General features: G+C 44.1%; 1 protein-coding gene across 2 annotated transcripts in view; it reads left to right on the top strand.

The window, feature by feature from the left end:
• The window catches only part of Anln (anillin actin binding protein), a 56,162-nt gene that overhangs the window by 17,940 nt on the left and 22,451 nt on the right, over nucleotides 1–15,771 (top strand). For both annotated transcript variants that reach the window (XM_032909709.1, XM_032909707.1), the window contains exons 8-13: nucleotides 5,652–5,778; nucleotides 10,289–10,399; nucleotides 11,522–11,757; nucleotides 13,681–13,826; nucleotides 14,346–14,493; nucleotides 15,565–15,700. In XM_032909709.1, the coding sequence (XP_032765600.1) occupies nucleotides 5,652–5,778; nucleotides 10,289–10,399; nucleotides 11,522–11,757; nucleotides 13,681–13,826; nucleotides 14,346–14,493; nucleotides 15,565–15,700 (904 nt within the window). The remainder of the gene's footprint in view (nucleotides 1–5,651; nucleotides 5,779–10,288; nucleotides 10,400–11,521; nucleotides 11,758–13,680; nucleotides 13,827–14,345; nucleotides 14,494–15,564; nucleotides 15,701–15,771) is intronic.

Raw genomic sequence — 15,771 nt, 5'->3', positions numbered from 1 at the left:
GTTGATTACTCTGCTCTAATCTCCCAGGCGGTGGCTGCACGAGGAAATCTCTACACACGTGCACTGCCTTCTGTTTTATGTGCCTTAAGCAGCTCAATGGCTCAGCCACTCCCAAACTTCCACACTATCTTTGCCTCCCCTCCGTACTCCTGAGTTATTACTTAAAATCTGTATTCCATCTTTGCTACCCCAGACCCAATTGGTGTGGGGGGGAGTAGGTGGGGGGTGGCCCTGGGGCCACTCTTCCCAGCTCTTACATGATTGGTGTGATCTCTCTTCTGCAGTTCTCAGGCCTGGGTCTTATGCCTTTCCTGACACGGCAGTTCTTTTATTTATTTCATGTATGTGTGTACCCTGTCGCTGTCTTCAGACACACCAGAAGAGGGCACCAGACCTGATTACAGATGGTTGTGAGCCACCATGTGGTTGCTGGAATTGAACTCAGGTCCTCTGGAAGAGCAGTCAGTGCTCTTAACCACTGAGCCATCTCTCCAGCCCATGGCATGGCAATTTTAAATCCTCCTCCTTCTTTGTCCCTTTGCCCATGAATCCTTAAGTCCCACCTATGTCTCCCTTGGCAGCTGGCAACTTTATTTACTAATGGAAACCTACTTGGGGCAGGGACCTTCAGTGTCTTACATGTGTGATTCTCGTGCAATTTGGGGAACCCAAATAACATAATACAAGCTTTAGGCCAAATCCACAACACTTGTCCTGTGATATTTTCTGTCACAGTCTACAGCTCTTCACTGCTGACCTTACAATCAATTCTTTTATTCAGTTTCTGATTCTTAGTACTCAACTAGATGCTGGTTCTAAAACACTTGTTAGAATTCTTAGAGTCTACATTTCTTCTTGGTGGCTGTTCAGCTTTTCTACTATTGGAATTTGCCCCTCTGTTGTGATAAAGCCCTGATTATAAACAACCTGGCGAGCAAACAGGTTATTTGAGCTTGCATGTTAAAGTCCATCGTAACAGAAAGTCTGGGCAAACATTGGAAGTGGGAATGAAAGCCGACAGCATGAAGGGGTGTTGCTCACTAGATTCTTCTCTGTGGCTTGGCCAGCCTGCTTTCTTACGTTATCCAGGACCACCTGCCCAGGAATGCTACCACCCACCGTGGGCTGGGCCTTTCTCATCAGTCACTAATCAGGAAATGCCTCAGGCTTGCCTATAAGCCAATCTGATGGGGGGTGTCTTTGTTACTCTTCTCTTGATGTGAAGAAACTCCATGACGAAGACAACTTATAGAAGAAAGCATTTAGTTGGGGTTTGCTTAGAGTTTCAGAGGTTGTGTCCATGATGCTCATGAAGAGGGGGTTGCTGGCAGGCAGGTGCAAGAGCAGTGCTTGAGAGTTTACATCTGATCTGTATGGTGTAGGCAGAGAGCTGCAACACTGGGCTTGGATTGAGTGAGAGGTTTAAACCTCAAAGCCTACCACTGGCAACATATCTCCTCAAACTTCATACTCCTAAACCTTCCTCAGTAATCCACCAACTAGGGAGCATTCCGACATGAGCCAATGGGGGCCATTCTCATCCAAACCACCATAAAGTGTTCTCTCAGTTGAGGTTTCCTCTTTCCAGATAACCCTGGCTTGTCCCAACTTGACAGAAAATGAACCAGCGCACCCGTGTACCATGCCTGCAATCCTTTGAGTACCCACATGCTACCTAGTTGTTTCTCTAATCTAGTTAGTCTTGAGTACACCCCTACTTACACATAAACGCAGGCACACTCAGATGCATGCATACTTCAGTATTTCCTAATCTACTCCCAGTGTGATAGTCACTGCCATAGGTTTACTACTTTCTCTCTTCCCCACTTTCTTTCTCCTCCCTCTCCCTTTCTTCCCAAGTTCATCCATGATTTTCATTGACCAGTCTGAGAGCAGTGGAAATGCACTGAATGACTTACTAGCAGTATTTGGCATTACCAGTGACTTTTCTGTTTGAAGACCACCATCATTTGGCTACCACGGTACTAGATTCTTACATTTTTCTCCTGTGTCCCTGGAGACAGGAGCCTTTAGATTATTTGTACTAAACAGTTCTGCAAAGCTCGTGAGATAGCAACCCTTATGCATGAACAAACTTCTGAGCATGATACTCACAGGGAGTTGAGACGATTCCTCCCCCAGAAACTCATTTGATTACTACAGAAGGAGTAAAGAGTGGCTAAATCATGGATTGGAGAATACATGAGTGTCACTGTCTTAGTTAGGACTTCTAGTACTGTGAGGAGACACCGTGACCATGACTAGTCTTTCAAAGGAAAACAGTTGATTAGGGCTGGCTTACAGTTTCGAGGTTTAGTTCATTATCTTCCTGGCGGAAAGCATAGCAGCATCCAGGGAGGCCTGGTGCTGGAGTAGGAGCTGAGAGCCCACATCTGGATCAGCAGGCAGCAGGAAGACAGAGCCCCTGGGCCTAGCCGAGAGCTTCTGAGACCTCACCTACTCTAGGAAGGCTGTACTTCCCGTAGTGCTATGGGCCATTTTCATGTAGAGTACTGCAGTCATTAGAATCTGCGGAGATGGAAGGTTTTTGAGAACGGGATGGTTCTGTCAACTGAGGGTTGAAATGCGTGCTGAGGTTTCAGTGTGCAGTCTGCTGTGAGTGTCTGCTGAGGAGTGCAGGAAGACGAGGGAGGGACAGCAGGCTGAAGTTTATCTAAAGGGAAAGGAGAAAGGAGTGCCTGGAAGGTATGAAAAGGCAAAGCTGTTTGAACTGTTTAGAATTCAGGTAAATTTTAGTGTTGGTGGAAAGGCATTAGGAAGTAAGAAGTTACGATAAAGGGAAAGCTGCTGATTGGTTGATAGGACAGAGGGAGGAGAATCATGTGTGGCAAAGCACGGTGTAAACTGCATGTCCTGACAGATAGCTGTGTGGACAGAACACATCTGTCAACAGCTGGTGTCCACTGCTGGCAGTGGGAGGTGCTCAATCTGCATGGAGCATGGCAGGTGAAACTCCTGGGAACAAGGGGTCCAGACAGTAGGCCAGGGATTCAGTCTGGGTCATTTACTTTTCTGATGCTGTGATAAATAAAACACCATGACAGAAAGCAGCTTAAGGAAGACAGGGTTGTCCTGAAACAGTTCCACAGGCCAAGGTGGGTTGTGGGCGGTTGTGCCATGTCGCAACATGGCAGTAGTCAAAGACATATGGAGGCAGGAGCTCCAGTCACAGTTCACTCACAAACAGGAAACAACAGCAAGTAGGGTGAGGCTGTTCTCAGTGACATACTGCCTCAGCAAGGCTCCATACCCTAAAGGTTCCAAACACCCCCAACAGTGCACACAGCTGGGAGCCATGGTTCAAAAACACGAGTCTGTGAGGCGTTCTCGTTCTCGTTCTCGTTCAGATCTCCACAGGCCATGGAACCATGCATTTATGTTATAACCAAACTGCACAGGTACAGCCAGCGCCGGTGTGTAGACTTGAGGAATGTTGGTTGGTCCTGGGTAGGGTTTTCTGAGATAAGAGGTCTAGGTGTTTGTGAGAAATGAACAAACTGAAGTCATTGGGAAGTGCTGCGATGGAGAGTCATGAAGTCCACCTTGGGTGGAGGGTAAGGAAATAGGAACAAGGAAGAAAAGCACCAAATGACCAAGAGGCAAGAACAAGCACTGGTGGGATGGGGTGTATGGAGAAGCACCAAGTGTTTCAGGGGAGGCTAAGTTGGGGTGATGGTGAAGGATTTTGGAGGTGACATGTTCCTCAGCTGAGAGGCCAAGGCATTTCTTGAATAGCCTTGGTGCCACCTTGATGACACAGGTGTTGAACTAGACAAGTCCTTGGGAAGTCGACAGAAGAGACTTGTGAGTTGTTGATATTAAGAAATTTCAGTGGAACCTTTGTTCATGGAGTGCACTGAATTCTAGTGGTTGGGTCTTGGAGTAAGAGCTTTAAAAGCCAATTAGTAAGACACTGAAGGGGGTGCTGTGCTCATGCTGTGGGGGTTCAGATGGGTTTGTATTACAGCTAAAAAGTGGAGGGCGTTTGTTTACCAGGCAACAACATTGTTCAGGTTGGACTAGTGGGGAGAATAATATGGGGGTAGTAGGTCACTAGAAGAATACATGCACATTGGCTCTCTGCAATGTGCTGGGGCTCTGCTGGTCACTTACAGTATCATCAGATCTTTCCAGTACCTGTGTAAGTTAGTAACGTTGTTTCTCTTTTCTCTCTGGTACATGAAACCAGGGCTTCTAAGCCGCTATGCTCCTACAGCCCTGCCTTTTATTTGCAGTTCTCACTCTTGGTAGTGACCACAGCCAGAGGAAGCAGAGTGTGTTGATTTTGTTGTGATCTTTTTTTTCCCCCAAAGCTTTGGGAAAAAGGATAATGTTTTCTATTCTTGAAGTTGTCACTTAGCAAACATTTAAGTAAGCCAGCTGAGATGCAGGTTATCACGGCACGGAGTCTCCTCTCTCAATAGTACTTTGAAGCCCATTTTTCTCTTTTCTGCAGTGTACTTGTCCTGTCTTAAGTTCCTTCCCCCAAACGACTTGTCCACCTTAAAAATACTATGTCTACAACATTTAAGGTTTTACTCTATATTTTATACAGTCAGATTTATATAGAGTTACAGATCTATACAATACATAGTTATATAATTATATATATATTTAAATTTATATAGCTATATGCACAGAGAGTTACATAGAGTCAGAAGCCTCTCATTTGGGAGACAGTCTAATCTGGAAGTAGATGGGGGATTTGTATCCTGGATGCCAATTACTAACCATGTATGCAGTGCCTTAGCTCCTCTGTGCCTGATTTCCCGTTGATAACAGAAATAATAAGTTCTAATGTGGAGGACTGGGACTGGGGGGCTAGGTGAGGCAGCGACATACTTAGTAAGGGACAAGCCACATCCTAAGCTTGTGTGTGCATAGCGGCTGTTATTCTTACCCTGATGGTTCCTGGTATTTCTGTAATCATGGAGCGTGCTCTGGGTTTCTGAGACTCGTTTTGCTGGTAGCACAGCCTGCTCCACAACTCACTGTATGCGCCAGGCAGGCTTCTGAGTTGCAGTGCCTTTGTTACACCTGCCTCAGAGTGTTGGGACCGTGGATGTGGGCCACCATGCATGCCCATCCCAGACTGTCTCCCTGTCCGAGGGCCAGAACAGCATAGTGAGAACACTGCACGTCAGTGGGCAGCAACTATACCTGTTCGTCCTGAAGCTTTAAACACGTAAAACAATGCATGCTTTTCTTCTTACTTTCTTCCTTATTGTTAGATTTGTTTTTATCCTTGTTTTCTTTGAATTTTATCCTTGAGTAGATGATAATTAAACAGAATCTTCATGTCAGACCTATCTCTAGAATATATAGGCAAGGGCTGATAACAACAGCAGAAGTTGTTTTTGTGTGGCTTTTACTTTAGTTTGTGTAAAACTGAACTCTGAAATGAATTTTCATTCTTTCTCGCTTTCTAGTCTTCTAAAGATTTTACATACTTGGAATCTAATACACTGGAAATTATTAACACTGGCCTGAGTCTTTTTAATATACATTATTTCTTCTCAAAAAAAAACATATAGGATATTAATTTAATAATAACCTTATTTCATTTCATAACATAGTTAAGAATTGTAATTCTGAGAAATAGAATTTGCCTCTCCATTTGCTTTTTTCAGGAAGTTCACTGTCAGAACTCTCCCCTCAAGAAACACCAAATTGTCTCAGGCACCCCGTCGACCTCTGTGTCAGATAAAGTGGCTGAGACTCCAACCGCAGTGAAGATTTCTGGTACAGAGCCTGCAGGTCAGTGTCCCATGCTGTGTAGATGTAGCTGTGCCCTGCAGCAGATGGCTGGACATGGCTCAGAATGAATGCCGCTGTGTAGTGGGCAGGCAGAGCTGTTTGCCTCTTCACCCAGCTCTTCATTTCTACCATTTCGTTCTCCCCACGGTGAGAACTCCCTCTTGGCTCCTGTGTTGTCCTCTTCCCAAAGAGAGGGGCTTTGTTCTGACTTACAGCTCTAGAGAAATGCACTCCATCACAGCCTTACCCTTTCCCTCCCCTCCTTTCTAATCCCCTCCCCTCTTCTCTCCTTTCTATCTCCCCCCCCACCCCCATTTCTTCCTTCCTCTTTATTCCACTGTCATTTCCCTGCCCCCTCTTTCTTTTTTTTTTCTTTTTTCTTTTTTTCGGAGCTGGGGACCGAACCCAGGGCCTTGTGCTTGCTAGGCAAGCGCCCTACCACTGAGCTAAATCCCCAACCCCCCCTCTTTCTTTTAGGAGATGGAATCTTACTGTGTAACCCAGACTAGCCTAGAAGTTTGTTTGTTTGTTTGTTTGTTTTTTTGGAGACAGGGTTTCTCTGCATAACCCTGGCTGTACTGGAACTTACTATGTAGATGATGCTGGCCTCAGATTTATAGAGATCTTTCTGCTTCTACCTCTCCAGGGTGGGATGGGGTTCTCAGCACTGCCATGGAATGGGGTTCTCAGCACTGCCATGGAATAGGGTTTTCAGCACTGCCATGCTAGCCTAGAGGTTTCAGTCCTCGCACCTGCCTCAGTGTTCCAAGTGCCAGATTACAGGTGTGAGTGCCATGCTTGCTTTATCATAGACACTGACTTTTTCCTTCCTTCCTTTCTTTTCTTCCTCCCCACCAGGATGGCGGGGGGCGGGGGGACAAACTCACTGTGTAGCCCTGTGGTGTCCTGGAGTTCTTACACCAGCTTGGCCTTAAACTCAAAGAGATTCTTCAGCCTTTTGCTTCCTGAGTGTTGTGATTAAAGGCATACACCATTACAACTGTCAATTTTTATTCTAATGATATGAGATAAAAAGAATCACATAAACTGGACCAGCTTTAGTAAGCATGGTGACCGACACATGCCCGGAACTCCAGAACTCTGGGGGAAGAAAGCACTAAACCTGAGATTCACAGTGAGACACTGTCTCTCTCAGCCAAGACCTCACCCCAAACAGCTTTACCAGCTTAACTGCTGGCCCACACTGAATTAGTGCTACGTATGTTCATGTGTCATTGGCCTTCAGAAATCTGTCATCTCGGAAAGTGAAACTGTACTCATTAAACAAAACTTCTTTCCTGCACCATCCTGTTTTACTTTGTTGCTGTGAATTTGTCTTTTTTAAATACGTCATGAGTAGAATCATGCAGTATTCCCTCTTTATCTTTAGGGATGCAGCCCGAGATCCTGTGGGTGAAGCTTAAACCATGGCTTCACCTGAACTCCCTAACTAAGAACTCAGGTTTCTGTCTGCATGCCCTAGGTGTTTTCACAGGACCAGAACTGTCCAGCATGTGTCTGTGTATACCTGTGCATTTCCTGGACCAGAACTGTCCAGCATGTGTCTGTGTATACCTGTGCATTTCCTGGACCAGAACTGTCCAGCATGTGTCTGTGTATACCTGTGCATTTCCTGGACCAGAACTGTCCAGCATGTGTCTGTGTATACCTGTGCATTTCCTGGACCAGAACTGTCCAGCATGTGTTTGTGTATACCTGTGCATTTCCTGGACCAGAACTGTCCAGCGTGTGTCTGTGTATACCTGTGCATTTCCTGGACCAGAACTGTCCAGCATGTGTCTGTGTATACCTGTGCATTTCCTGGTTTGGTTGACAACAGGTCACTGAAACACGGAAAGTGAGGCTCTGGTGGTCAGAGGCCGCTGTAAAGGCTGGGCATGGTGTATGCGTAGCTCACTGCTTACCCGTTCTCCATGGATACACGTGGCGCACCGCCTCCCCTGTGCAGCTGCCGCAGGTGTGGTGCCTGTTGCAGTCTCTGGAGAAGGCCTGCAGGCCGAGTCACTGCGTCGTATCGTGGTAGCACTGTGAGCATTGTTCTCCAACTGTGCACGAAACCCTGAGGTTTTCTGCTCCTTACCAGCATTGTTTTCAGTTCGAGTGGTTTTGTCGATGATCTTTGTTTGGGGTACTAGCCATCTTCACACGAGGAAGATAAAAGTCCCACTGTGCTATTTGTGTTTCTCGACACTGACAGTGAACGTTTTCCGTGTTCTTTGTGGTCCTTTGTATTTTATCTTTGGGAGGTTACTTAGTTCTTAGTGGGTTAGCTTGTCTCTGACTTTGGATGGCAACTCCATGCACATGGTCTACAGCACATGATCTACAGAGTCTTTCCTTGGCTCAGCCCTCGCTCTTGAGTGCATTGCTAAAGGGAAAAAGCCAAGCTTGTAGTTCCATGTCTGTTTTCTTCTGTTACTTCTTCTGTTTGTTTTAAATATAGGAAACTATGGAAAAATTCATCATGAAGCCTTTCCCCTATCCTTTTATTAAAAATAAGATTTACAGTTAAATCTTACATTTAAGTATTTAACCCTTTTTTGCTATTTTTTAAATACGTGAGGGTTTGTCTTCCGTGCTTTGTACACGGCAGAGAAAGTGCCACTGAGCTGAGCCCAACTGTGTAGTAACTATGAATCCTTGAACTTTGCGCTCTTTCAGCAATGTCTTGGATATTCAGGAGACCTTAAATTCTTTATAAATATGTGGGTACATTTCTGTCCCTGAAAAGAGATTTTGATAGAGATTGCATTGAGTGTCCAGATTATGTGGCATGCTGGCCTTTTACTAAATCTTTCCTTCTGTTTGTGTCTTTATTTCCCTTTATAGTATTAATATTCACCAATAAATCCCAGTGTGGGGTCACTACCACCTCAATGGCTTATGTTACCGAGGCTTATGTTACCGAATGAAAGACACAAACACAACCTCTAGATTTTAATATGCCCTAAGCAACACAGCAGCTGGACAGCTGCCTAACCTCCACGCGCTTAGATCCTACCTCCCACCGATGACTCTGAGTTACTACCTACTAATTTCTGTGTTCCATCTCGGCTGTTCTTGACCCCACTGAGCAGCCCTCTGGGCTGCGTTCTCTCAGCCCCCTTGCATGGCAGCTCTGCTTCTTTCTGTACACACCTCAGGTATGGCATCTCTCTCTTCCTGCTTCCCTCGGTCCTAAGCCCAAGCAACCCTAAATCCCCACCCCCTCTCCTACCCCCATCTTTCCTCCCCAGCTATTGGCTGCTGGCATTTTTATTTACCAATCAGAATTAACTGTAGGCAGGTTCCCAGGAGCTATGGGGTGACCCTCCCTTGCAAACATAATTGCTATTAGAATACAAGCAGCTACATCCCTTTAGCAGAACTTTGTTGCTTTTAAGATACAATCTGTTTGACTCTTTGGTCGAGTTTGGTCTTCTTGATGCTTCTCATTTAGCCAAAGTTGTAGGCAAGGGTCCCCTTGAACTTCTGGTCCTTCTCCTCCACTTCCAAGTGCTGGGATTGCAGGTGTGCACCCCACACACGGTCTCCTGCGGTGCTGACTGATGAGCGCTCCAGCTTCCTGAGCGCAGGCAGCACTGCTGAGTGGCATCCCCGCTCCCCTTTGTGGGTGTTGTTATCATGGAATTGATTTTGATTCTTTCTTTCCAGATGATTACTGTTTGTGTGGGTGTATGTGTGTATTTTTGGCATCTTTCAGACTATTATGCTCTCTAGCCTGTGCTGCCTAGAAGTTACTATGTAGCCCAGGATATCCTTGAATTCACTAATCCTGTGATAGCCTCATGAAGTTTAGGATGCCAGGTGTGAGCCGTGCCACTTTGTTGATGTTGTCTCTTTTAACTTTGCCGTACTTACTAACTTATTACTTGCCACAGGTCTTTCTTTCATTCTTTTCTCTTTTTTTGGTGGCGTGTTCAGGATTGTCAACATTAGATGATGCCATCTATGAGCAGAAGTAGTTGTAATTCTGTTTTAATTTGGACGACTTTTATAATGTTTTTAAAACATGTTAACTTGAGTAGGGCGAGCAGGCTTGCTTTACGTTTCCAGTCGTGGAGGGACGTTCTCGGGCTTCCATCTCCGGCTGTTCGCTGAGGGCTCCTCAGACCTGCCTGGTCTTACTACATGAGGTCGTCCCCTTCTGGTCCTAAACTTTGTGATTTTGTTGACAATCTTACTTAAGGCAAAAACTAATTATGAAATAGTCTGAATAAAAAATAACGCATAATATTGGCGTCCTTTTTCTTTTTTCGTGGGGAGGAAAACAGGAAGTTATGAGAAAACAGAGAGTAGTTCTTTATTTCTAGATTTAAATATTTTAAAATAATGACACAGCGTGGCAATAAAGATTTATGACTCCATGATTTTACATTTCAGACTATTTTTCTGGCATATGTGCACATACGGGCATACACACACACACACACACACACACACACACACACACACACACACTAATTTGTTTTTTCTAAACATTTTTTAGGTTCCACTGAAAGTGAAATGACAAAGTCCAGCCCTTTGAAAATAACATTGTTTTTAGAAGAGGAGAAGTCCTTAAAAGTAGCATCAGACCCGGAGGTTGAGCAGAAGACTGGTTGGTTTAGTCTTTATTTCTTTCTGGCTCTAGACTCATGTAATGCAGTAATATAAGGATAATGTTGTGCTTTTAAATGTCCCATGATTTCAAAATACCTTTGTTTTCAAACTAAGAAATACTGTAGCTTAAGATGTGGTACTGTTAATGGTTACTGTTAGTTTACTCTGTCAAAATTACCCATTGGTGTTCAGTGTTTTCCTGAACTGACTGCTGTGTGAAAGAGCACCCCTAACTGTAGAAAAGGCTTATTTTTATCAATTATTTATTTATCTATTTATGTATGTATGTATGTATGTATGGATGGATGGATGGATGGATGGATGGATGTATATGTATGTATGTATTTGAGACAGGGTTTCTCTGTAGCCTTGGCTGTCCTGGAACTCTCTTTATAGACCAGGCTAGCCTTGAACTCCGATATCTACCTCCTCTGCTTCCTCTCAGTCCTGGGATCAGAGGTGCGCTCCACCACTGTTGGGAGAGATTTATTTTTAAATTGTGTCTGTGTGTGGTGGGTGTGTTCACATGACTGTAGGTGCCTTGATCTGGATTTACAGGTCATTGAGCTGCCTGTTGTGGGTGCTAGGAATCAAATTTGAGTCCTAGTATAGTACAAACCAAGCTAGCTGTCTAGTCCTTGAAAAAATATTTTTTGAAAGTTAGAATCTTGTGTTCCTGCTTAAAACTTTCACCAATATTCAAAGCATTAAGTTCATTTTTTTTTTGTAGATCTAATCTTTATATCTTGGAAAATATTTTGGAACTTTTTTTTTAGATTTATTTATTATTTTATGTATATGAGTACACTGTAGCTGTCTTCACGCACACCAGAAGAGGACATCGGATCCCATTACGGATGGCTGTGAGCCACCATGTGGTTGCTAGGAATTGAACTCAGGATCTCTGGAAGAGCAGTCAGTGCTCTTAACCACTGAGCCACCTCTCCAGCCCCTATTTTGGAACTTTTTAAATATGAGGAGAGTCCAGCCTTACTTTGATTTTATGTACATTGGAGGTTGTCCTCTCTACTTCGTTGTTAGGAAGTGATTTTTCTTAGGGTAACTGTTTTAGGAAGCATGAAGACTCAGCGTGCTATCTCCCCACTGAAATCTTTTCCAGAAGCAGTGCATGAAGTAGAGATGAGTGTGGACGATGAGGATATCAACAGCTCCAAGGTCATTAATGACATCTTCAGTGACGTCCTAGAGGAAGGGGAACTGGACGTGGAAAAGAGCCAAGAGGAGATGGACCAAGTGGGAATGGAAAGCAGCGAGGAGCAGGAAGATGCGCTGAATATCTCTTCAATGTCTTTACTTGCTCCGCTGGCTCAGACGGTCGGCGTGGTGAATCTACAGGTAAGAAAAGGCTGTCCTCACTCCAGATCATAGGAAAGCAAACTCGGTAAGACTGCATATCTCCTCCACTCTTTGTAAATACGAATTTGGCAATGTAGCCATGGTTTTGTAAATCTCTTAGGATTTGTTTAGAACGTAAACCTCCTAGTGGTTTCTTAGGACCTCAGGTAAACATTAACATATTATAACAAGCATGCTATTTGGGCGCAAATCCTGATTGTAGGGTCTTATAATTGTGATCTCTCTATGACATGATTCTCTCAGCTGTTAAACAAAGTCAGCAGCAGCCCCTACATTCTAGGACTGATGTAATTATTAAATCACAATTATATTTAGGACCATAAATATACCTGACACCCACTGAGTCCTAACTTCTGTTAATCACATCACCCTAAACTTAGGAACCAGCTCTGGGGATGGCCTCAATTAGACATAACTTTTTAAAAAGATTTTTATTTTTTTATTTATTCACTTTACATCTTGCTCATTGCCCCCCTCCTGGCCACCCCTCCCACAATCCTTTCCACTCCTTCCTCCCCTTCTCTTCTGATCAGGTAGGACCCCCCCTGGGAATCCCCCAACCCTGGCACTTCAAGTCTCTGTGAGGCTAGGCACTTCCTCTCCCATTGAAGCCAGATAAGGGCTTCATGTACAGGCAATTAGAGATACTTTTCTTTTTTTTTTTTAAGATTTTATTTATTTATTATATATAAGTACATTGTAGCTGTCTTCAGACACACCAGAAGAGGGCATCAGATCTCATTACAGATGGCTGTGAGCCACCATATGGTTGCTGGGAATTGAACTCAGGACCTCTGGAAGAGCGGTCAGTGCTCTTAACCACTGAGCCATCTCTCCAGCCCCGAGATACTTTTCTTTAAAAACTTGGTTTGGTTGTTTTTGTGTGTGTGTGGTTTTTTTGTTTTCTTGTAAACAGGCTAGCCTTGTATTTGTTGATAGGTCAGTGTCAACAAGAATTGCAACTTCAATTCTCGAACTTTTTAAGACTTTATAACAGGATCAAGTACATCTTTTTTAGTCAATATAGGAACTGTTATAATTAACACATTTTTGTCAATGAGAAGTAAGTTTTTTATCCTGTTGACAAGCATCTGTGCTTTAGGATTCAACAAAACTTGAAAGCACTTTTGTATCTTGCTGGTTGTGGATGCTTGTTCCTGCAAAAAAGATTGAGATGTTCGGATAAATGGGAGTTGCTTAAGTAGAAGTCAGTTGAGTATGGCATGAAGCAAAACTTTGTGGGTCAATTGGTTCAACCTAAAATAGTTTTTTTTTCTGCATTTTTATTGTATGTGTTGTGTGTTTCCCCTGAGTGTTTATCTATGCTTCATGTGTGTGTACTGTGACTGGACATGGTGGTTGTGGGTGCTGGGAATTGAACCGTAGTGCTCTAGAAAAACAGCCATTGCTCTTAACCATTGAGTCATCTCTCCAGTCCCCAGTTTAGCTTTTGAAGCTTGGTTCTGTGACATTCGGTCTGGCTTTGTGAAGAACAGGGCCTTTTCCATGGACAGAGCAGGCAATAGTCCCGCAGGCTCACTGTCCCTCATCGCTTTGCTGACTTGTTCTATCCAGTTACTGTGTAGGAGTTTAATCTATTCTCTTGTTTTTATTATAGTCAGTAGACTTGTTAGATGTATATTTCCTAATAGCAGAAAAGAATTATGTTTCAGACTCCAATGAAGTATTATTTAGGATCCATATTGTTCATTCAAAACTTCTGTAGATCCTGAGTGTGGTGACACGTCTGTAGCCCTGGGCGTCAGGAGGTTGTGGCAAGAAGATCAAGAGCTGGAGGCTAGCCTAGGTGATGGTGAAGATCATGGTGTCTCTTAAATGAAAACAAAGCAGAGCAAGGCTGGAAACAGTCTAATATCTCATTTACTGTCTTACTTTTCTTAGAATGTAATTTCTTCACCTGAGTTGGAATTGAGAGACTCTAGCCTGAGTGCTCCAAGTCCCAAACCAGGAAAATTCCAAAGAACTCGTGTCCCCCGAGCCGAATCTGGTGACAGCCTCAGTTCTGAGGACCGGGACCTTCTTTACAGGTATGGCTGTTTGGGGAAGGTCTCCCCTCCCTGTGTTGGTTTAGATTGGCAGGAGGAATGTTACAATGTAGGTGTGTTTACAGTGTCTCTGTGTAAGGTTGGAATAACTTTTGTGGCCCTGGGGATTGAGCCAGGGCCTCAGCATGCCGAGCAGGAAGTCAGCCACTGAGTGGAATTAGCAGCCTGGCTGGGGTCACACCTATCAGTTTCACTTTTCCTGAAGGATACTTCGTATGGGGACGATGGCAGATGTTTTCAGTATAAAGTTCAGCTCCTATTGACAGGCTTCAGAGAGTATTGTTCCTGGATTTCTTTTTTTCCACATGGAGAGGTTTAATGAGAGGAGAAGAGTAGAAGAGGGGAGGAACAAAGGCCGGCCATGGGCACGTGGAGGGAAGGGGGAGGATGGCGAGAGAAGGGACAGGGACAAAGAGGGCACGAGGGCAGGGAAGAGAAGAGAAGAGAAGAGAGCAAGAGCAGTTCCTGGATTTCTAACAGTAACATTTTTTTTCCCTGAAGCATTGATGCATATAGGTCTCAAAGATTCAAAGAAACAGAACGCCCTTCCATAAAGCAAGTGATTGTTCGAAAGGAAGATGTTACTTCAAAATTGAGTGAAAAGAATGGTGTCTTTTCTGGTCAAGTTAATATCAAACAAAAAATGCAGGTATGCTCTGGCGTGGGAAGATATTTTGGACTGTTTGGAACTTGACTGTGAGCTCGCAGCCCTTCTAATCTCAACCTGAGTGACTGCAGTGGGGTCTGCAGCTCTGTGGTGCAGTGATTGTCTAGCACGCACGTGTGAGGCCCTCTTCAAGCCCCAGCTCCCCTCCCCTGCCAACACAGAATAACTCCTGGTTGGATGATGGAAATGTGTGAGACTTACTGTGCTCTTCAAGGGGTTTCACCAAGGAAAACATTGTTTTCTGTTTGGTTGTGCTTTCTGTATGGGCACTTGGGATTCGAACTCAGGTACCGAGGCTTGTGCTGCAGACGCTTTTGCCAGCTTACCAATCCCCAGCCTGTCACTGAATATCATTTTATATGGAACTCAGGTCAGCACAACAGCAGTTTTAAAGTCCACATGTGCACTATGATTTAAAGTTATTATTAATAAGGAACAATAATAGGAAAATATTAGGTCATTGCGTTATTTATGTGTTTGTTTTGAGATTTTTTTTTTTTAGATTTATTTATTTATTTAATATATATGAGTACACTGTAGCTGTCTTCAGACACACCAGAAGAGGGCATCAGATCTCATTACAGATGGTTGTGAGCCACCATGTGGGTGCTGGGATTTGAACTCAGGACCTCTGGAAGAGGAGTCAGTGCTCTTAACCACTGAGCCATTTCTCCAGCCTTTGAGCTGTTTTGAGACAGGGTCTCACGGTGTAATCTTAGCTGTCCTGGGCTTGTTATGTAGACCAGGCAGGCCTTAAACTCACAGAGATCCACCTGCCTCTGCCTCCCTAGTGCTGGGATTAGAGTTGTGTGCCACCACTGCCACCCAGCTTGAGTTAATGTTTGGTTTTGTTCAGAACCCTTTACTGTTACATATTTTTGTGATGCTCACAGTTATGTGACCCACAGTTTAAGAATCTGTGATCTAAAAACTCATAGTAAAACTGATTTTGACTTTCTAAAAATTTTGGAAATTATGCAGTCAGATTAAATAAAATGGTAGTGGTAATGGTGATTAAAAACATGAATTTTCTTCTTTCTGTGATTTCACCAGGAACTCAATAATGACATAAATTTGCAGCAGACAGTGATCTATCAGGCCAGCCAGGCTCTCAACTGCTGTGTTGATGAAGAGCACGGGAAAGGATCCCTGGAAGAAGCTGAGGCAGAAAGGCTCCTCCTGATTGCAAGTACGTGTGATGCGCCTGGAGCGAGAGCGCTAGGGGATTTGAACACGTGCATGCGCATTCCTGTCTGCCTG

The sequence above is a fragment of the Rattus rattus genome, chromosome 8 (genome assembly GCF_011064425.1).
Source record: "Rattus rattus isolate New Zealand chromosome 8, Rrattus_CSIRO_v1, whole genome shotgun sequence".
NCBI lineage: Eukaryota > Metazoa > Chordata > Mammalia > Rodentia > Muridae > Rattus > Rattus rattus.
This window is presented reverse-complemented; position numbering and strand designations above follow the sequence as displayed.